We start from the raw sequence: 23,144 nt of genomic DNA on the forward strand, positions 1-23,144 counted from the left end.
AGGCCTAATTACATAAACTTTGAGTATCAGAGGCCAAAAACAAACTAGACTCAAGGCTCAGAGAGGTTAAGTACCTTGCCCAACATCACACAGCCAAGGAATACTGAAGCCAGAATTCACACTCAGTTTAGTCTCGCTAGCTGAATGCTTAACTGACATTATTTAGAATTTATATTAATATATATTATATATCATACTGGAATTAGAAGTATTAGAATGAGATTCATACTATGTGTTGTTAAAACCCCAAGCTTCCAAGGACGTGCTGTTTCTTTATGCCGTGGTCAAGGGGTGAAATATGATTTCAAAGGCATTGGACGTGGAGAGTAAGTTATCAGCAATATCATCTGCGGGGTTAAGAGTTTGTATTTAGAAACATGCCTCTAAGTCAGGTGATGCATTTATTGGCTATTCTGAGCACAGACCAAACTGCATAATTTTTATACCTCTCTCCCTACCTCTTTATTAAAAAAAGTGGCTCATAATGGAAGACATAGTTTGTGTAGAATGGTCAGATGGGAATAGTTTACAGAGATGTTATGTTGGTTCTTCCTTGGTGGCTTATTTCTATGATTCAGTTCTTGTTTTCTAATCAATCATATTGACAAAAAGAAAAAAACGACACACACACCAATGTTACAAAACCTTGTATTAATCATTTCCCTTCACTTTCAATATAACGTTGATATGAAATATAGCCATGATTCTTAGTTACATGGGAGGAAATGAGTAATAAATACATTGTAGCAAGTTTAAACCACAAGGGTGTTTCACTGGTAACAACATTTGAAAACTGTACACTTGCAAAGAACAGCATCTTCAAACATTAGTATATCTGTATATCAGTAAAGCTTTTACATGTAACAAACATGCTATTTCCATATATGACAAATTTAAAAAATATGCATTGCTTGGCAACATGAACTAGGCAAAAATAGTTCTTTGTTCACTAACTTTATACAGGAAAACAGGACGAAAGGCATGCATGTACAATAGGGATGCCTGCACGGGGCATGCAACAGAAGAAAGCTTTTTAAAAGTCAGCTTACATTAGGCATAAATACATGAGGGTTATATATTAATAAGGGAGGAAGTCTTCTGTTTGACACTATTAACATTCCTGTTTTCTTCCTATTCCTCCCAGAGGAATACACATTCACCTTTAAGTAAAGATAAAGGAAATACAAAAAAATAAAACTCACTTTGCAAACATCTCAGATGACTTGTAAAAAAAACAACACAACATTAGTGTTATCACAGCCCCATGTGCAAATTATCCTCCTGCAGGTCCTTCTTGTAAGAGGCACACCCAAGTGCCTTGGTCAGGCTCTTTCTCTGCACCCAAGCTGGAGCTGCCTGCTGCAGACATCTCCAGAGGGCTAATGAGACTGGGGCGTGCTTTTCCTCCCCTCACTGCCCTTCTGATTGCATGCCTATGCATTCAGCCCAGCTCAGTCCCCAAGCCCAGGCTCTTGGTGAGATCTAGTTCTAGCTGGGGAGAGCACATTTACAAACCTTTGCACCGGGAGTAGCTACAAAAGGTGCAGAAGAACACAAGACCCAGAGAAGGCTCCCATTCCATAAAAGGCAACCAGTGACACCTCAAAAGAAAATCTTGTTTCCCTCAGTGTCTCTTCAAACAAATGGGAGATGGGGGCCCAGCTGTCGCTCCAATCCTGAGTACCAAAAAGGATCAATTAATACCCAGGATTTGAGAGCTTGGTGCAAACAGCCGCCCTCTGCAGGCAGACCCAGCAGCATCTATTTTGCTTGCTGGCCCTCGTTTAAAAAGTGAAACTCAAAAAACATGTGGAAAAAAAACAAAACAAAACATATCAGCAGCAATGTTTCATTTCTTGTACACAGTTCATGTGTGTCTTCCTATTGTTTCTGGTAAGAAACCACTATGAATAAAAAGCACCAATAAAACATCATACATGATAACAATATCGTAGAACACCACTGTCCCTGGGACAGTGTAGAGATGCCAAATACACACTGATTAAATCAGAACAAGGGGGAAAACATGTAGTGAAATAGATTTTACTCTGAGATTTTTAATGTTCACTATGAATATAAAACAGTTGCATTTAGGGGTCAATGGGTAAATACAAAAAAAGGCACTGCCGCGTTATTACTAAATATCCGACTTCACAGCCTTATGCATGCAACTGTTCAATTCTTTTATAAATAAAATTCTTTTGCTTTAGGATTTTTAAATTGAGCTGTATACCTGCAGTCAACACAGGACACAAACAAGGTGGGGGCAGGCTCCTAAAATTGATCAGAACACTCAACTTAAAAAAAAAAAATTAAAACACTAATAGCAAAACACAACTAAGTAGATAAATCTATACACAGTCAATGAAAAATAAGCTTTTCTTTCTTTAAAAAAAGAATTATGTTGTTATTAATAACAGACTTTATCATGGTTACCAGCCATAGCAAGTTAATAAGTAACATATCCAAAATAATATCTCTAATAATCAGATAACCATTGTTTCTATATTCAGTGAAGGAATAAATAGAAATTCAGATTTGCAAATACTTTAAGGTCTTCCTTTTAAAGGATTCATGCTAATGTGATTGTGTTCACAATCTGTTTTCTGAACAACCCCCAGTCTTTATGGATATATGTGTTTTGCAGCAGATCTGAATGCTTTTTCACTTCTCCACGAGACGTGTAATACCATTGTTTTTTCCTCCTCTTTAACATTCTTAGCATTCAAAAATCACCTTCGCAAACCCTCGGGTCTTACCTTTGGCCTTCAACATTTTTGACCTATTCTGCCTGCCTTACATGTGATGGTGCAGCCCAACACATTCCCCAAGTAACACTAAGCTTATTTAGAAAAGGGGTGTGGCAGATGAGTGTTAATGGCACTTGGTTAAAAAAAAAAATCAACTAAAAATGCTGCCTCTTTCTGCACATGGATTTGCATCTTTAGAATTTAGTCACCCAAGGAGAACTTTTAAAAAAACGCAATGTATGATTTGGTAGGTTCAAGCCTTCTTTGCTTGCTAAAGGCTCTCCTAGTTACAATGTCCCCAGCTTTTTAGACCTTAAAGGGACTTGAAAAGCCTTATTCCAAGGTCCAATGCCACCCAAGGCCATGTTGGGTGTATACTTTTAATCTTGAAGGTAAAAGAAAGTTGTTTGGATTTCATTAAGGCTTTTTAAATCTGTATTTACTACATTAACTTTTCTTTTTTTAAAATAACCATAAACAAGTGCAGTGATTTTCATGGTCTGATCTTTTCAATTTCGACTCTGACTTCACAAAAAAAAAAAAAAAAAAGAGGCACTAGGCTCACCCATTTCATAAACAGGCCTTATCTCATCTCCCCGATCTCGCCTCTGGCTGAGCATTCATACCATCATTTACACAACCCAATTTTCCAGTGCAGAGCACAACTCCTCTTTGATTTCCTCTAATACCCTCCATTGCATCAAATTCCAAAATGTACATTCTTGCCCTTAAGAAACAGAGCTATTACTTTGTGGCAGCGTAGTTTGTTAATCTCTCACCATGTAATGAGTGGCTCTATGTCTCTTCTGTGTGGATGGATAAATCAGCCAACACCACAGCTAATCCCTAACCAATACCATATGGACAGCACCACCGTTCCCATCTTTCCCACATCTTCTTCCACTGCCCACCTGGGATGGGCCCGGGCCATGGGCCGTACATCTCACCACAGCTCTCTCTGCTACTTGCTGACTGACCATTTATACACTGTGCTGGGCCTTGCTCTCCTCTTCCTCCTCAGCAGGGAGCGAGCAACGGGGATGCAACCCCCAGGCTCAGGTTCCTGTGAGCAAGGGTACTGTAAGTGGCGTTTTGAGCTCCTTATCTAGGTATTAAGGCCTCTCACAAGGGAAAAATATCCATCCTTGCCTTTTCTCCTTCAGTGGAACTCATAATGTGTGTGTGTGTGTGTGTGTAGTGAGTGACAGGATGAAACACCACGGTAGGGTGGGGAAAGCTCTCTGGGTGAGAAGCAAATCCAGCACAGAAAGGGGCCACCGGATTCTTTCAGCATTTCTAGGTGACCGGTGAGCAAACCCTAGCGGATCACATGGGGCCGTCCTCCTCATGCCCTACCGAGTGCTCTACCCATTCCAACCACATCTTGTCTTTCAAATCCACCTACACGCTCCTTCCACCCACAGGTGAGAGACAGACCACTCAGGCCTGCATCCCTCTGCCCAAGAAGCAGAGCTTGGCAGCCATTTTAAAAGACAACCCTGCTGCTATTATAAAAATAGAGGGGAAAAAAAATGAATCCATATCAACAAATCCTTTACAAAAACCATAGTATGAAGAGAAGTTCTATCCAAACTCTTTACACGTTATGTACCCTTTAAAATTGTTATGTAAACAATACACAAATTTAAAGTTTATCTGAAATTTTGTTGGAGGGAATCTTTCCCTTCTTGCCCCTGTTGCTATGTGGCCGTTTCCGGTGGCTCGATCCCAAGCAGGGGCCTCAGGGAAATCCAATGGGGGGGGGGGGGGACATAAAAGCGCGAGCCACCATCTTGCTTTGGTCACATGTATCGATGACTTTCTCCTGAGGCCGGACTGTGAAGGCAGGCTTTGGGAGAAGGATCCCAGGGCTTCTGCCTCCCTCCTGTGTCTCTTGTATCTCTTTCATGGCGGTACTTTTTTTTTTTTTAATACCCTTTCCTTCCAGGAAGCCACTTGCATTCATTCCCTCCAATCCACCCCCAGTCTCATGTTTCCCTAGAGACCCCTCCCCACCCCACACACCAAGCCATCCCATGACAGTAACAAATGACAGAATAACCAATCCAAGGCTACTGATATGTTTACAAGGACGACCTTCGCTCTCACAAAATCAAAATGGGAGAGGGACCAGGGGATAAAAAGGCTGCAAAGTATCTTGGAGGATTCTGTGCAACCCTGAAGATGGCTGACTCTGGACCCGCAGCAGTCGATTTCACGGCCAGCGCGGTCGCTCTCATCTTCAGCTTCTAGATTGTGGAGGTCCGGTCAACCCCATCTGGAGAGAAAGGAGTAAACAGTGGCCACAGGTGAGCAAACAATTCTGTTCATGTCCACTTAGTCCAACAACATGCATGTTGGGCCTCTCAGTCTCTGAGGACACATAAGGGCTTAATTAATTAATATACCCACCCACTCAACATCTGGGAAATGGCTATATTTTTTTGCCAGGAGCCATAATGAGCGTGGGAACCAAGATGTGAAGACCTAATCCTCACCCGCTAGGTGCTCACATCTGGTCAGAACAAAGACATAAAACCCACAAGGAAGTATGAGTGATAAATGCTATAATGGTGTATGTAGCAGGCACAGCAGGAATATGGAGGAAGGAGTGTGTTAAGTCACCCTGGGAAATGAGGGACAGTTTCACAGAGATAGAAAATGACTACTGTAGATGGTGCTGGTAGGAGAAGAGAGGAGGAGGCAGGAGAGGATGAGGGTGGGGAGGGTGTATAGGTGTGATGTTGGTCATCAAATGGGGGGCCTGGGGGCAGCTTGGAGGTTTAGGATGAAGGATGGGGGAACGGTGGAGTAGCAGGGGATGTGGCCAGAGAGGCAGGCAGGGGCTGCAACACACATACAGGTGGACCTGTCTAACTCACATCCCTTTTTGGGGAGCATCTCCCTCCCACCCTGAATCTCTGCTGACAGACCGGGATGAGGCAGTCGTGACTCTGACCCAGAGCAGAACAGGGGATGCATCTGACACAAACTGATCCAGATTCTCCGTCTCAAGAATCTGATCAGCGGCAGAGACACCACAGTTAGATGTTGCGCCTGGGAACCGAAAAATCCTGTAGGACTGAGAGAGTGCTGAGGCTACCCAGGGTATGCCATGTCTATGTTGTGGAGAATTGGTGAAATTGGGCTATAAAGGAAGCGGGGGATGTGTATGCCAGAGATGAGAGGCCATGAGTGAGACAACAGCAGGGGCAGCCGATGGCTGCCTGACCCTTTTTCAGTTTTCTGCTTACACGTGGGAATTATAGGAGAGTCCCCAGAATCAGACCATCAGGGTCTTGTGTACTATGAACAGGAGCTTGGATGTCGGTAATTAGTGAATTATAAGCAATAGAGTTACCAGATCTGATTCTAGAACAGTTTTCCTGGCAAGGCTTGTGGCAGGAAGACCAGTTAAGAGGCCCCTACAATGATCCATACTAGAGCTGACGAGGGCTTATCAGTGAGCAGAGAGAGGCATGGATTAGCCATCATAGGAGGTAAAAACGTAGTGTCCAGTGACCACTGCATGAAGGCGATGGGGAGATGCAGGATGCCCGTCTGACTTGCTGATAACCGAGTCAGCAGATGTGTCCCGGCTAAGCCTTGATGTCACAAACCTGGTCTACCAGATGGAGCATCTAGATTTACTTGGCAGGATTTAGGTGTGAGAGAGGCGTGGCAGCGTGCTCCAGGGAAGCAAGGACCTGAGTGACACGCAGGAGTGCTGAGACCACGGCAGGGCTCTCCTGACCTCCCCACGGGTGCTGCCAGACTGGCGTATCACCAGCAGGGACGTGGGGGAGGAAGGTTTGGTATCAGATCATCAATCCTAGAGGCCCCCAGATATAAACTTCTAATCAATAACCTCTGTGGGTGTCAACCCGAGCCTCTTCCGGTGGCTCTCAGTGATAAGTGCTTAGGGGAGCACAGTAAGTGTGTCTATGTGTGCACACTCACATGGGTGCATGGGTGAGGGTGTAGCAGTCACCCCCTCACTTGTAGAAGTACAGTGCACACTCTTGCTGGGGCTCACTGGCCCACTCATTAATGTCAACCCCTCATAGTTGTGGAAATGGGGAGCTAGAAACCTGCAAATCTCAACTAACTAACCTAGCTCCAAGTCACATTTTCATGGAACTCCCACCCTATACCTCCTCCTCCAAGGGTGATGCTATTCACCTGCGGAGAAATGACCAACAGGTAAGTCCAGACTCACCATTTACAGTTGTGCAAGTTGTGCACTGCACAACTCCAAGGGGTGCCCTTCACATGTAATCATGATAGGTTTTATGGTTATAGTTTTATAGTTATGACAAATTTCAAATAAGTGGCAGAACAGCATCTTGAGAAAGTGGAGTGATTTTCTAACTTGCACAAAGTCTCCACATCAGCTAGAAGTGGGGCTGTCAGACCCAACAAGGAGTGAGGAGAGAAAGTGAGAAGGAACAGCAAGGGAGTCATGTGAAGCGTGAACCCCGGAACATCAGAGAGTGAACGGTGCATTTCTCTTCATGGTATGATTCACTACAGACTCCATTCTGCTGGGAAGAGCCTTGTTTTTGTGTCTGTGAGGATTCCTGCCCATATAACCCTTCTGCAGGAGGAAAATAAAGACTAGGCTTGGTACAGAGTCTTCCTGAACGCCCTGCGCCACCAGTCAGGAACACACCCAAGAGAGCCAGAGGAAAGCTTTAAATGAAGACTCACAAACCAAGCTGGCAGAGGCAACCCACCCCCAGGGCTTCCTCAGGGGTTCTGTTGGGGGGGCCTGAGGAAGGGAAAAGAAGAGATGAAAAGGGAAGGACAAAGAGAAAAGTGGTTTAAGACCGGCACTAGGAGGATAGCAGTTAGTGGAGGAGACAGAGAGCAGAGATGTCAGCACGAAAGGAAGGGCCCCCAAGGCCTAAGGCCCAGGGACCGGCTGCATTAGAATGGCCACCCTGGGATGCAGCGTCACAGGAACTTACACACCCTCCCCCACCTTTGGCATTCTCTCCCCAGCAAGGTCATCTTCCCTGGCTGCTAGAAGGGGTCAGCCATGGGAGAGGTGCTGTCGTACTGGGAGGGCACACCACCACTGTGCCCAGCTGGGCCACCCTGAACTTAATTTGCATTCTCTGCTCTGGAAACTGCTTATGAGGCTTCCCACCAGAGAGGATTATTGAGAGAAAATAACCCACAGCAATTAAAAGGCTTAGGAGATTAGTAAGATGAAAACATTAGCAAAAACACATCTGTTCAGAGAGGTTTGCTGTAAAAAATAGAAGAATGGGTTAAAAAATGAAGTGTTTTGAAGGGAAGCTTCCCTTTAATAGAGAGCGTTTGGCATTCATGGTACTAATGAGGTTGATATTAGTACTTTGCTGTTTGATAAGAGCTTCCAACATGTCAATTATCTGAGAAATATCTAGCCCTGGGGGGAAAAGCCAGTTCTCCCTGCTGACTCTCAAAGGCACGGGGCTCCCCACCTAGCCGGCCACTGTCAGGTGGGAGGGCGCTGGAGCTGCCTGCACTGGGCTGAGCTTGGCCTGATGACTCAGGGTCTCGGGGGGTTTCCCTTTTTGAACAAAGTTGAGATAAAATCCACATACCACACATTTTATCCTTTTAAAGTGCACACTTCAGTGGTTTTTAGTATATTCACAGAGTTGTGCAACCATCACCACAATCTAATTCCAGAATATTTTCATCACCCCCAAAAGAAATCTGGTACCCTTTTAGCATTCCCTCCCCACTCCCACCTCCCTCCAGCCCCTGACAACCACTAATCTGTACTTTCTGTCGCTATAGATTTGCCTATCCTGGAAATTTCATAAACTCACAAATGGAATCACATACTGTGTGGTCTTTTGTGTCTGGTGTCTTTTACCCAGCATCGCGTTTTCCAGGTTTATCCATGCTGCTGTTTTATGTGTCAGTACTTCATTCCTTTTTAAGGCTGAATGATATTCTACTGTATGGCTACACTACATTTTGTTCATTCATATTCATCTGCTGACCACCCTTTGGGTTGTTTCTCATTACTCATCAGGGCTATGGGTGTGCTGACCCAATCTCCTCAGTTAGCTGGAGAAGAAGAGGTACCAGGGACAGACCAATGATGTTTCGAAGCTTCTAGGATCTGAATGGTCAAGGAAGACAGCAGTGGTTGCAAATGAGTTCCTGGAAGCCCAGGGAGGTCACAGAAGGAGCTGTTGGGGCAGCAGCCCTGAGCGGCCTGCAGGTAGCTCCCTCTGGTACTGAGCGGAGGCTTCCTCCGGGCTGTGGAGAGTGTCATACATGCCAGGTCAGGCGGGTGCCGTCCCCGCCCTCTACTTCTGCTCCACGAAGACCAGTTATCTGCCTCATTATTTGGTTTCATGATACGATTGTGTTTGCAGAGACTAAACAGCGAAAAAGCCCTGGTCAGAAGGACAGTGCTCTCTGGAGTGGTAGCTGATGGCACCACTCTCCCCACTGCTGCCAGATAGCATAGATTTTGGCTCTAGGTGTGCTGTTGGCCCATCTCTGGGGTGTCCAGACTGGAGAGGGCTATTGGGAAGGGTCACAGGAGGCCTCTCTGGATTTCCATGACTCAGAGCCTCCCCGGACATTGGCAGGAAGGAGCATCCATCTCTCCTCCTGCCAAACGTCCCCAGGGCTGGCGGCCAGTCCAGGACAGAGAAAGGCACCCATTTAGTACAAGGAGGGCACTGAAGGCCTCCTGCGGCTGTTGTGACGATGCAGGGCTTCAGACCAAAGTGATGGTCTGAAGGGACGACCTGCCTGCTTCTGGGAGCTCCACGGGGCCACAGCTCCACGGGGGCACAGGCACATCCAACTAGACTGTCCTTGTCACACTGCAAAGGACACCTCAGATTGCTTGGGGCTCCAGGCATTGGGGAAGCCATTTAGAACAGGGAGATATAAAAACAAGCAGGATTTTTGTTTCAAAAATTCTGTTTTTAGAGCAAGTGGGAATATGCTTGGCCCAGACTGGGGGATCTGGTGCTGAGAAGGAAAGAATCTAACGCTGTGGGGGATGTTCCCACTCTAATCCATGTCTTGTATTCCTGACTCCTCCAGCTCCCATATTCGGCTGGGACAACTGCTATGGTGAGACTCCAGTGTGCACTGGGGGGTAGCGGGTGGAGCCTCTGGGGAAAGAGGGCAGCCTCTGTCTCTAGGTCTCCCTGACTCACCTCTCAGAAGAGGAGGAGGAGTGGATTGCTGGGGCAAGCTTGGTGTGGTGTGGCTCCCTGTCCTCTGCCTTCCCCTCCTTGTGTCTTTCTTATGCCCCCAAGCTCCTGCCAGGGTGTAGAAGCAGAAGGCTGGTAGCTCTTCCAGGCATGGAGTAACATACAAGCATGACAACACTCACCTCCCAGGGCGTGCTCGGTCATACTGAGGCACAAGGACTCCAGCCTGTTGTTGATGTCAGGTTCAGTCACAGGAAGCTGGAATTCTGCAGGGGACAAAGGGTTATATGTTGGTGACACGGATTCTAAAGAGAGAGAGAAAGTATGCACAGTGCCACCTGGCTCCACCCGCCACGGTAAAGGTCTGCTGGGCCTCCCTAGGAGGACTTGTGCAGACTGTCGGGGCCAGCACGGAGGGCAAGGTACACCAGTTCAACCAACCTCTGTGTCAAACTCACAGAATCCACTATGAATATGGGTGGCTGGAAGAAAACTGGTGGCTAAAAATAGCTGGTCATCATAATAGTATGTCAGTACTCTGCTCAGAACAGTCCAGTACCTTCCCATGAGAGTTAAGCCAACCTCCTGCCATGGCCTACAAGGCCCCTTGTTACCTCCCTGCCCTTGTACAGCTCTCCCCTCCTTCGATCCATCCCAGGTCCTCTTCTACCCCAGGGCCTTTGCACTGCCATCCCCTCTGCCCAGAATGTTGGTCCCTGGACATTTCTATGGTACCCCCTCTCTCTGTTGTTCTGTTTCTGGTTCTACAGTCTCCTTAGAAAGAACTTCCTATTGATTATATATGAACAGATCTTTTCAGCCCCCATCCATTTCTTCTGCTTTATTTTTCTTCATAACCATCACAACATCTGACATATTATTTGCTGCTTCCCTACAGTTGAATGTTTGCTTCATTGGAGTAGGACTTGGCTCTGCTGCTGGTACCTAGACTGGGCCTGGTGCATTTCTGTTTTGTTATAAGGAGCTGGAAACAGAAACCACAGCATGAAGAGTGCCTCTTCTGAGTCCAAGACTGTGCTGGGAGCATGATTCCCAAGTGGGGCTCAGAGAGGCTGAGTGACCCATCAAGGTTAGCCAGCTAACGCAGAGCTGGGACAGCCACCTGCACGGGTCTGACTCCAGAGCCGAAGCTGTCCTGCACATAGCAGCAGCTGTGGGTGCTGTCAGCACTCAGCCTCAGGCACTCAGAAGGAAGCACTGAGATGTCCAGTCTGCGGGTCCCACTGCCCAGCACTAGGCTGTTTACATTCTAACCACAAAGCCCCCGCTACCACCTGGACCCTCCTTATCTCCCCAGGCTCCAGTCCCCCCTCCTCTGAGTGGGAGACATCCCCTTGGGGCCTCCTCCTCTGTCCTACTGGGCTCCCCACTGTCAGCCTCTCCCCCAGGCCCTCATCCTGCGGAGCTCTTGAACATTTTTGACTAGCTTGGAAGCACCTTGCAGACAGTGACAATGCTTTCGTATTTCTCAGAATCTCCCATAATACCCCATCATGGCCTTTTGCACACCTTAGACATGTCTGCTGAGTGATAAAAAATGGAGCAAGAAATAGAAGGAAACTCTGACCATTAAGAATTGTGAAGTCCTATGGAGGCGAGGCAGAAAAGGAATGAGCACTGGGAGTGGCTGGGAAGTCTCAATACTGCCACTGCCTCCATATGTGACCCTGGGAGCTGTTCTCTTCTTCCCGCTTTCCCTATTCTACACCTGTCAAGGATCCAGTGTCCCAAACTTCCGGCCATTCCTTGCTCCTTCACATCTCCACCAGGGGGCGCTCGGGGCTGGGGGTTGGGGATTACCGATGAGATTGGTGGTTTGGTGGGATAGGAAGTTGAAACCAATGGCTCAACCACAGTATTTGTTTTCCTTGACTAGTTAATACATTTAAATATTTTTTGCAATCTGTGTTCCCCATTACCAGCTCATTCAGAGGCAGATATCGTTTCCATTATTTAAAATTCTCAAAGAGAAGGTTGGCAAAATGGATCAATATAAAAGGCACTAAGGAGCAGATAGCGTTTCTGACACGAGTTCCAGCATCAATGGGTCTGAAGGACAAGTGTGCCAGATCATGTGTGGACAGAGGCCAACTGGGCTTTCGGGGAAGCTGAGAGGGAGAATGCAAGGGTCACCCCATCCCCACCCACTGGTTGCTTTCAGAGTAGGGTTGGGGCAATCAGACAATCCAGAGGGAAGAGTATTTTAGCATTTTCATCCATTCATGTGAAAATCATATGCATGCAAAAATTAGCAGCCTTCAGGGTGTGAAATCTATAAAAGAGAAACACAATTTTATATATAGCCAGTTAGCAAATATGAAAAAAAAAAAAAAAAACCCTCAGCAATTATAGCCATCCATATGCTCATTGTAAAATTTAGTTTACTCTCTAGCACTTCCCTTTAAACAAACACTGGAGAGATTTGGATAAATAAAGATGCTCGACATTTGGAAAGAAGCGTTTCAGCTGCAGGATTTCTTGCCAACACGCAGCAAAATGCCATTTTCCAAGCTTGGGATTGCGTGTTCCAAAAAGGGGGCTGAGAAATGCGGGGCTTTTTGCGCCAGAATCTCCAAACCTCAGTGGCTGCTCTTTTAGGTTGTAAGTTGGCATGCTTGCTTTTTATCCTCCAGATCTTTCTTCTGGCGTTCTGGGGAGTCATGCCCCCACCACTCTTAGAATGGCTCTGAAAAATTCTAAGTCTCGGGAGAAACCCCTATGTTCATACTCTCGAGTTTCCTAATAGTGTGACTATTTAATTGTGTATTTGATAAAAACAGATAGGTGGCACCTCCCTGCACATACAAGACAGAGGGAGACCAGCTGGTAGATAACAGTTTCCATCTCAGACTAGGAGCCCTCAGCCACGTGTGGTTTGGTGGGCAGAGCTCTCAAAGCCCCAGAGGAGCATTCGGGCAGCGCCTGCCCCATGGGCCCACAGTAATCACCAGGCCAACTCTAGCCATGGCTCCTGTGAACCCAAAGAACTCATTGCAGTTACTCTGGGCCACCATCTCTAATGGACCAGGCAGACGTAGTTTCCAGTCTTCAGTAAGGCAAAAAGGAAAGACGCTCTGTAATTGAGCCTTCTCTGCTGTTACCCAAAGCAGGCCTGTTTCTTCAGCTCCAATGCCATCTCTAAGTACTAGAAATTCTTCCCATTACCACCAGGTCACTCCGGTATTTAGTGAGGCTCCCCAATTCTAGGATGCTCAGTGTCTAGGCTGTTTACTTGTGCCTTTTAGAATTCCCACAAGTACAGAGAGTTGTGTTCAGGCCCAGGGTCATGAAGATTCTGGAAGGGAGTGGCTGCCCAGCCCTAATGAAGTGCCGCTGCAGGGTCCACCTGGCGGGCCCCATGTGACTGTTTCCTTGGCAGAAACAGGCCATTCCTGCTGAATTTCACGTCTGTGGCACCCAAGGTGCAATTATGCATCTCTCTCAGGTCACTGAGGCTGAGGTAGGAGGCGAATTTCTCTAGGACTTTAGGACAAGAGACAAGTTGAGCATTTTAGAAAAAAACCTTTAGAATTTCACTTTGTCAATGACAGCTGAGGCTACTCTGTTGAACGACTAGAAAGGCTTTGAAAGTCTGCTTAAGAAAGACGTGGGGTCGCTAAAAGGGGAGAAATCAGGAAAGACAAGGCTGACGAGCAAGGGACAGAGGATGGGAAGTGGGACCTGGACCATTCTGATGGGGGCATAAGGAAGAAAGGGGAGACAAAGCTGGGAACCGAGAAGAAAGGGGGAGGATGGTAACAAAAGGAAGAGCAAGCAGTGTGGGCAGGCAAATGGGTCAACGTGGCAGGCAAGCTGATAATCACAGAGAGGTCATGGATGGTGGTAGAGGAACATGAGGAATGAATGAGTCGCACCCGTGAGTCTGTTATGGGGATCCAGGCTTTTCTCTGGTGGCCTCAGTCCTGAATCTGCAGAAGTAAATGCTGTGGAAATCCTCTGGGATTCCCACTTTCACGAAAAAATAAGTAGAACATGGTACAAGACAAAAGCGTACCATCTTGCCCCAAGTTCGTCTCTGAATTTGACTATCAGATGCAAGGAGGGCACACAGGCCCAGCTTGGTTCTTGGCTGTGATAGAATTGACTTCTTTACTAACCATCCTACCCGTTATCTGCCTTTCCCGAGCAGGGCTGTTTGCCTTGCTTATTAGAAGGCAGGGAGCAAATGTTTATCAAGTACTTTAAGTGGGTCCTTATTCTGGTTTCTGCTTCTGCACGGCAGCCCCTTCCACTGCCCTAATGGACCCAATGCACTGATGGCATGCTCCCTCTCCCCACTCTTTCAAAAGGCAGTTCTCTGAAAGGAATCGGGGGATACTCACTCACACTAGGGAGGAAACGAATGGTAAAGGCCTCAAGCGCTGTGTTCCCAGGTGTGCAGCATTGTAATGGTGGAAGAATTCCAGTCATGAGCTGGTGTATAGGGGATGTTTGCTGTGAACAGGCGTGTCACACCACGAAATGCTGCATGGAAGGCACGGCCTTATCCAGCTCACATCTGGGTGGCCCCGTACCAAGGGCAGTTTGCATATGGTTTTGTGCAAGGGGAGGATGAGATCTCCAGAATGCAGCTCCGAAAGGCTGCCAGCCTTCTCTCCCCAATGCTTTTCCTCTGAAGCCTGCTTCCGGCCCCTCTGCCCTTTCGCTGTCAGGCCCTCCAGGTGGCGAGGAGCCTCTGGCTTCCCAGTGTTGCTGCAGGACTGCTTTTACTTCCTCTCTGACTGGATCCCAAGGGTGGTTGAGCCCGGGTCAGCAGGAATAGATCTGCTTCCAAGATAAGGTGGTATTCTGCAAGCAGTTTCCAAACTAATTTTCCAGTTGGGAAAGCACCCTGCCTCTCCAAGAAATGTGACCACTCTCGCCGGCAGCCACACTTGTTTTGAGCTCAAGTAACCTCCCTGGTGAGTGTAGCAGAGCCTGTCACCCTCACTCGTAGAGGACCAGCTTAGTTTCTTACTCTCCCCAGAGGCCAGCGAGAGGTAACAATCAGACATGGCTCTCCTGGTGTGTCCTAGGAAACATCTAAAACCTGTCCACGTGGGAATAAAGTGCAAAATCACCCCTGACATGGCCTCCAAGGGGCCACAGAGTCTGTAGATCCAAGAGAGGAAAGTGTCTTATAAATCGAAACAAGGTGACTGGTCAATTGATATACAACTTGAGGGCTGGTTGTAGCCTCCAGCCTTTTCTATATTCTTTGGAGATATTTAAAGTCTTCCATCCGCTTAACAGAATTATTTTAAGTTAACAGAATAGGAGCTCCTTTAGAATGCACTGTAGTCTTCAAGATTTGCACGTATGGTTTAAAGTGGATGCTTTGAAGACATCTCATGGCCAGGAGGAAACCACTATGTTGTACTGTAACACAGTTCTCAGAGTATTTAATTGTGGGTTGGTCACACATTTTGTGTTCACTATTACTACTGCTTGTGTAAAGACAAAAGCTACTCTCCGCCTGCCTGATTTGACACTTATTATAGTCTAACCTACCCCTAGACGCCTGACTCACTAACCAGGATGTGCTGCCCTGAGGGGAAAGGCCCATCTACAGAGGAGATGTGTCTGGCCCATCTCTGAGACCTCGTCTCTTGAGGATGAACCTTGGTCTGGGCCTGGCAGTGGCAGTTAGAAGGCTGCCATATGAAGGAGGATGCCTCCTTGGGAAGAAGTGCCTTGTGGTCTTGAAAACCAGGATCTGACCTGCAATGGCAGGGATGCACCTGAACCCTGGGCAGAGGCCGGGAACAACATCCCCGGGTTCACGACAGGGACTTTCTGCAGCCTCTGCTCCCATCAGCGAGGGATCCTGGTCATGGCTGGGCCCTGCCTCGCCCTTCCTGATCACATTCCAGGACACGCCACCCAGCCTGGGCCGAGTGTGCTGAGCAGGACGTAGGAGTGACCTTTGCCAAGCGCTCACCAGCATATCTGCAATCGGGAAATATGGAGTAGCACTGTCTACGTGCCTTGGCTGGTACTAGAAATGCTATGATTCATTAGGGCCTGTTGGAAGTGGGGTTTTAATGCTTGGGCAAGAGGCTAATTAAAAATAATAAAACCCCAAGGGTTCCGGATTCTAAGTCCAGTGTGCAAAGAACATTATTTAGAGACTCGCAGGCAACTACCAGGAAAAGTGAAAACTGTTAGAAGTAGCTGCCTCTAGGAAATGGGCCTGTGGGCTGGGAGGGGGAGGCGAGGACAGTCCCTTTTCCTTACAAGCTCTTCTGTAGTATTTGATTCTTTAACTATGGGAACAGAGGCTTCACGGGAAGAGGGTGGAAATGAGCTTGAGCACTGCTGTACAGCGGCGAGGACGGAGGGTGGGGTGGGGCGAACAAAGCTACCCATGGGGGATTTGCATCCATGAACCTAAATAGTCCTCCCCTCAGGGGTGGCCCAGCTCTTCCCGGTGCGCCTGGTCTTCCCGGCTAAGCCAGGAACCAAGAAGAGGACTGAGGACTAGGAAGAGAGCTTCAGGGGAGGAGAAAGAGGTTCGAAAGAACAGAGAAGGCTCCACGTGTATTAGTACTGAAGTGTATTAGTCAGCTAGGGCTCCTGCGAGGGAACCAGGGGGCTGGGCTGCAGTCCCAGGATTGGGTCCGGGTGGGATATTCATCCAAGGTCAAAGAGCTCCATGTACCCAGGATGTCTTCAAGTCTTGTTCAGATTCTCTTACTGGAAATGGATTATACAGTATTCTACAAGATGACAGAGGCTGGGACTAAATAACTCAGGGAAAAGGCCTTCAGGCCCCCAAATGTTATGAAGTATTTCTTCTTGGGAAGAAAAATAGACACAAGTATCAAAACGGAGAAAAGGAGCTTTAGAACAAAAGTGCGCAAATACGGAGTTCTAGAAGTCAAGAAACGGCTGTAAACGAGCATCTGGGCTATGTGGATGCCCCTTCTTTTCCTGACACACGCCCCCATGGTGGCTCCTCACCGTCCTCCTCCTCCTCCTCCGCCTTCCTCCTCCTCAGTGGCCTCCCAGCCTGCATCCTGCCTCCCCTGCACTCCTCCACGCACACCCTGCATAATCCCCTGCTCAAAATCTTCCATCGATTCTCCAGTGAGAGTGGCCAGGGTCTGAGCTCCCTGGCCTTGGTTCAGAGTCCCCACCACCGGCCACAATCTTTTCAGGTCCCTTGGTCCCTCTGCTGCTACTTCAGCCCACATTTCGGCCCAGCCATAGCTCGCAGGACTCACCGTGGCCTCTGTACCGCTGCTGCAGTCTTGCTCCCTTGTTCCTTCTGCCTGCAACCCCGCCCTACTCTTTCCAGCTCTTCATCCTCTGTCCCTTGAAGCTCAGCTCCAATTCCAAGAAGCTTCCTTGCCTACCACGGGTCCCTGCGACACTTCCTCTCCTTAAACTCCTATAAGGACTTATTGCACAGAGTACATCTACCGCCTAGGGTGGGCATTTTCCTACATGTACACGCATGTCTGGTTTGCCCACCTAGAGGGTCATCTAGGTAGGTGCAGTAATTAATTGCTTGTGTGGCTTTGTGTTACTTGTGGAGTCTAAGAGGTCACTGTCTGCATACAGAAAGGGTGCAAGTATTTGTTAGCTACACATAATTCTGGCTACTCTGTTTCAGGGGGCATGGTAAAGGTGAAATTGACTTGAAGGGTACCAAGCTACTCTTTAACCAAGTAAAGGAAAGATGGCTGGTCCAACAGTCATGTTTGCAAGGCACTCCCAAACCAGGGGTGGGTCTTAGCATCAACGCTGTCAAGTTTTCTCTTCCTCTGTCTCACTCTTTATATTAATACACCGCCGTTCCCATGACACATGGAACCCCTCCCATCTCCCCCCCCCAAAGCCCCTAGTGGTATCTCTGGTTTTATCAATTTAAGAATATGACTAGTATCAAAAATATCTCTGTCAGATTGCAACAGCTCTGGGGCTCCTTGTGCTGGCTTCCAGCCAAGCAGCCGCTATTCATGCTGGCAAGGCACAGCTTAAAAAAGGAAATGCTTCTGTAACCTCACAAGAATGCGTGGTGACAGTGGAGGCTCAGCACTTTCCGGCTGGGTTCACCGGGGCATCTATTTTGGCAATCTGGCCTGCCCTCGGTGTCAAGGGGACAGGAGAGTGACAGACCAAGTGCGGGGCCTACCTGGCTGCTGGAACAGGAGCATATTCTGTGGAGAAGTGTGCACAGGCAGCGAGCGGGTCCTTTGGACTGAGCTGTGGGTGCGGCTTGGCATACTGTTGCTGCCCCCTGGGTTGGCAAACCAGAGGTTCTAGTGAGAAACACAAAGGGGAAACCCGTTAGTCCAGACGCCCTGGAGGTGGGGGTGGGGGTGGGGAACAGGACCCCCAGCTGGGACCCAGTCCCTGGGGAGAATTCTTTGCTAATTTCAGGAAAAGGGCTTGTAGGCCAACACTATCCATCTGCTTAGTTATAGAGAGGGAATTTAGATTCCCTTTCATTTAGTCCCAGGCCCCTGTCTAGCCCTCAGTTTAATCTGGACACCTCTTTCCCTCACTATCTCCAAAACTCTTTTTATCCTTTTTGTTGCCTTTGCTTTCCCTGTCACTTTGCTTGGAAACGGGGGGAGTTCTATAAACGTTTGTGACGAAGAGCACCAACTGTTTCAGGGATCTCATTTGATTTTCTCTCTGAGAATCTTATAATTTACTACAAAGCAAGAGGGAGGAAAAAGAACTCAGCTGGCGAGGAGCTGGCACAACTGAGCTTGTGTGTTTCTTATTATGTGGGTGTCTTAGTGGTGACTTCCTCTTGAACCTATTTGGGGGCTGCCCACAATGGTCAGAAAGTGGGGCTTTCGAATACTCTGTGCTGCTTCCCCGGGGGAGTGGATCCCGTCTGTCTTGCGGGACCTATTTTCTTGTTTTTAAACCAAGCTGTCATCCATAAATTTCTCATGACAATCCAGAACTTTAGACCCACATGTGTCCCTCCCATCCTAGCCCTGGCCCAGAAGCCCCACAAAGTTGGGGGCACAGAGATGGAAAGCATTCGGTGGGGTGGGGAAACAGGGCTAGAGGGGTAAGGAGCTGTTGTCAGCTCTAAGTCACACAGCGAGAACCTCTGGACAGCCTGGCCCTGACTGACAGAATGTTTCAATTCTCCCTCTGATAGCCTCTCTCAGGCTCTTTCCTGTGGATTCGTCACCACAGCTGGGACCACGACAAAGGAGCTATTTGCCACAAATAAAAAGGCCAAGAAAGCTTCTTAGGTGCTCTGGCATCTCCTCAGAACCCAGATCTGGGAGGTGGTGAGGTTAGCAGGGGGCAGGTCAAGGATGGAAGCAGATAAACAGATTTTGCATTTCTTCCCAAAGGCCCCTCTGTGCAGGGTCCCCAAGGTTCAAGTGGTCCCAGTGGCATCCCAAGCAAAACCCCGTGAGGCCAGGTGCAGCTACAGCCTTGAGGAACAATGCAGACAACGCTCGTTACTGCTGAGCATAGGAACACTGCCTCTGTGCAGCCTCCCTGGGCCTCTCCCTTCACCTTGGAGACATCTGGGGGCACACAACCTGAAGCCTCAGGCCCTGAGTGTGGCTGCCCACCCTGCTTCCTGAGGCAGAACAAACCTGTCTTCCTTGTTTCATGATGGTGGGGTTGGCAGCCGTGTTGCGCTGGGTGGAGCTGACGAACCCACTGGTGCCCAAGAGGCCAAGGCGGGCGGAGGGGACATTCCTGGAGGGGATCTGGTACTGGCGTGGGTTCCGCCTGCCCATGCCTCCGCCCACAGAGCTGGCCGTCGGGAGGGAGTTGGACTGCCCAAAGCCGCGACTGTGAGAGTGAACAGAGGAGAATGAGAGCCCATATGTCACCCTCAGCCCTGCCCAACCCCCAGGCTGCCAGGGGGACGCCTACTAGGGATCTGCTCACAGTTTGACCGTTGTGAGGCCTACGGGCTCCTAGGGTCTGTGGGCCAGGAAAAGGCTATGATTAAAATGACAGCTAAAATCTGAGAGCAAAGATCACGCGCAGCGTGTGTCCTGTGTACCATCCTGGCCCTTTTACATTGATTCTCCACTCTTCACCACAACCCTGTGAAGTAGCCCTCTATCCACCTTTAGAGCTGGAGAAGTAAAACAAGCTTAATCGTTTCGCGAAGGTCACATGGCCAGCAGGGGGCAGAGTTGGCAGCCCAGAAGTGTAACCAGCAGCCCTTGGCCCTTCTTCCAAGCTGCGTCACAGGGCCCAGAGCACTCACACGCCTGTCAAGAGGCCACACAGCAAGAGGGCGGCAGAGCCAGCTCAGTGCTCCTTCCAGCACCACAGTCTGTTTCTGATGTCTGTCTGTGTGGCAGACTTGGGGAAAGTTGCCTGAGCCTCACAGGATGTAAGCTCCATGAGGAAAAGGACGGTGTCTGTCCTCATGGTCCTGCATGTTTCACGACTGAATCACCTGGCACAGTAAATGCAGGTTGAATGAATGAAAGAATGAATGGGCCTCTGCCACTACGATGCCTCTCCAAATGGAAGAGCTGACCCCATGTCTGGGCCTCTACCTCCGGGGTATAGAGTGAGGGCTGTGGGAATGGAGATGGACCTAGGAATGCAAGTGCTCTGGACCTCGGACGCCGACTGCTCCCCCACTGCACAGCCCTCCCTGCAGAAAGGCCCAGAGATTCCGTGTTTCCCCTGGGTCCATGCAGGAAGGTTGCGGGAGACCCTGGCATTGCACTGGGACGCTGAGCTCCCATGAGTCCTATGACCTCATCGCCGAGGAACTTGTCCTTTCTAACATGCCTCAGGTTCTGGGAGGGCACACAGCAGCCAGCAGGGTTTCAGGAACCAGCACATTCTTTCCAAGAAGAGTCAGCTTTAGTCATTCACTGATGTTTAAGTCAAAATGCTTTACCTCCAATGGCCACCAGATGGAACAGACTTGCTTTCCCAGCCACACAGGGGAGGGTTTGTACCAAACCTGTGAGGATACTCCGGGAGACAGGGCTGACGTAGTTTAACTAGTTGAGGACGGACGATGGGGTGGGGGTGGGGGTGGGGGTGGGGGCCCCTGCAAAACAGTCATTTCCTGAGAGAGTTGTGTGTGCATAGGGGGTGGGGCATCTAAGCCATCAGCACAGTTGAGCTCTGAAAATGTTTCTCGTCTCCCCAGGATACCTGAATTTCCTAGGCAGAGAGAGGGCAGGGAAGAGAATTTCACTATGAGCTGACTGCAACTGATTTTGGGGTGTGTGTCCACTTCCAGGCTTTTGTGGCCCAAGGAAGGGTTCTTGATTCAGTCAGAGTCTCATCTACATGTGGTGAGAAGGGGGACACTCATGGGTTCTAGGTTTCTCTTTTTATCTCATCCTTTCTCCCTTTTCTTCTTTTACTAAGGTTTAAAATGTTTGATTTGATAGGAATAAATTGGAGCCAGGAGGGGTAGGAGTAATTTCACATTATCGAAGACATCTTCGGAGGAGGAGGGACAAGCTGAGTGAGTGACAGGTAGAGAGACAAGGATGGAGTAGTAGTTGTTTTCTCTTAAACTACAAACACTAGGCCTTTGGCTTTTGGAGTCAGAATTTTGGCCACCTGGCAGATGATTCAGTATTCTGCTAAGACTTTTCCTTATTTAGTGCAGATGGCTTTTTTTTTTTTTTTCTTGCTCATTTTCCTTTTTGGTTGGATTTTTAAAAAGCTATTTCATATGCAAAATACAGTAGTCAATGAGTGATGCTAAAATGATTTGTGCTTCCAGGAAGGCAAGGCTATATTCTTAAGCAATATAATGTGGGCAGAGGGTTCTGTTATGGGACATTTAGTCACCAGAGAAATGAGGGCTCTAGGCCTAAAGTTAGGACCCATGACCTGGGTGGTATGTAGCGGTAGAACCCAGAACATCTGGATGACAGGGTGGGTGGGGGTAGGGGGGAGGAGAATTTGGATAGGCCATCTTTCTAACGACAGTGAGACCCTACTGTGGCATCCTTAGTTGGTTATTATAAAGCCCGTCTCATTGAGTGTTGCCACTGCTGGCCACCGGCGTGAACATTTAGGTTACTTAAGATCACTAGGCTGAATGAAATAATCATTCTTTCTGGGGAGAGAACAAAGTGACAAAAGCAAGTTTTCATTTTTCATTCTCTTGCTCTGCCCATCTCTGTCTCTCTTTCACCGCCTTCCTAAATCGAACCAACTGATTTCATTACCTTGAAATGTGTGAAAAGACTGAATAAGAACCAATTAATTTGGGATTTGTGATGATTCAAGTAGGGGCTGGGCTTTGTATTATGGGAGAAACAGGTCTTCAAAGCAAATTAATAGCATAAAAAGATCCCAGAGGTAATACTTAGCAGAACAAATTATTTTCTAGAGCTTTAGGTAGCAAACTCCAATTGAACATCTACAAGCGATGATTGAATTCATCCTTATCTAATCAATAAAAGAGATCCATCGGGACTCCAATCTGGCAAATGCTGGGTTAGCCCAACCAATACAAGCTTTAGTTACTAACACATGAGAGAGGTCAAGGTTAATGGGAACTCAGATGCAAACCAAGGACCAGGCAGGGCATGGGACACCACATTCGGAAGTAACAGCAGAAGCTTAAAAGCTCTATCTTCAGCTTCAAACTCTAAATTCCTTCTTCCTCTTGGAACTTGTCTCCCGAGGAGCTGGTGTTACAAGAGGGGTCTGGAACGTCCTCCTCTTACTTGGGAGAAGTGCTGTTGCCCTCACAAGAAAGGAGAGAGCCTGGGAAGGGGTACAGCCCCAGGGCAGGGGGCTGAGGAGCAGGCCTGGCCTTTCACCTGGGGCCAGAGGAATCCTCAGGTGAAAAGGTGGTACAGTTAACCTACCAGGGAGGCCAATGGCAGAGGGCGTGGGGCCAGGGAGCTGGTTATAAAGAGCTGCTCATCCTGCCCATCTTTTCCGTACATGAGCCAAAGGCCAAGAGCTGGCGTCTGCAGCAGTTAACACGTTGCGTACGGCGGGGTTTAAATCCTTCATACCCCTCTGTTCCAGCAGGTTTTTAAAAGAAACTACTTTAAAATGCACTCTTCTCTTTAAAGTGTAAATGCTTCTATGTCATTTATTATTTTTCTATGGAATTTTTTAGGATTTACTCACCTATGATGTTAGTAATCCCTCCTGGTGTGATACTGCAGAAAGCTTCCTTTGTTATTAACGAAACACAAATAATTTAATAAAATGTGCAAAGTAAAAAGAGTCAACAGTAAAA

At 48.0% G+C, this 23,144-nt stretch overlaps 2 protein-coding genes across 8 annotated transcripts in view; one reads left to right on the forward strand and one right to left on the reverse strand.

Annotated features, from left to right (window-relative positions):
* Nucleotides 1-23,144, forward strand: part of GCH1 (GTP cyclohydrolase 1) — a 139,981-nt gene that overhangs the window by 77,359 nt on the left and 39,478 nt on the right. The gene's annotated exons all lie outside the window — the stretch shown is intronic.
* The window catches only part of SAMD4A (sterile alpha motif domain containing 4A), a 216,173-nt gene continuing 193,661 nt past the window's right edge, over nucleotides 633-23,144 (reverse strand). For all 4 annotated transcript variants that reach the window (XM_019725736.2, XM_019725735.2, XM_074327456.1 and 1 more), the window contains 4 exons: nucleotides 19,537-19,738; nucleotides 18,093-18,219; nucleotides 10,114-10,197; nucleotides 633-5,028 (listed from right to left, as the gene is read on the reverse strand). In XM_019725736.2, the coding sequence (XP_019581295.2) occupies nucleotides 5,000-5,028; nucleotides 10,114-10,197; nucleotides 18,093-18,219; nucleotides 19,537-19,738 (442 nt within the window). In that variant the 3' untranslated portion in view covers nucleotides 633-4,999. The remainder of the gene's footprint in view (nucleotides 5,029-10,113; nucleotides 10,198-18,092; nucleotides 18,220-19,536; nucleotides 19,739-23,144) is intronic.

This window comes from Rhinolophus sinicus, linkage group LG03 (assembly GCF_036562045.2).
Source record: "Rhinolophus sinicus isolate RSC01 linkage group LG03, ASM3656204v1, whole genome shotgun sequence".
Taxonomy (NCBI): Eukaryota; Metazoa; Chordata; class Mammalia; order Chiroptera; family Rhinolophidae; genus Rhinolophus; species Rhinolophus sinicus.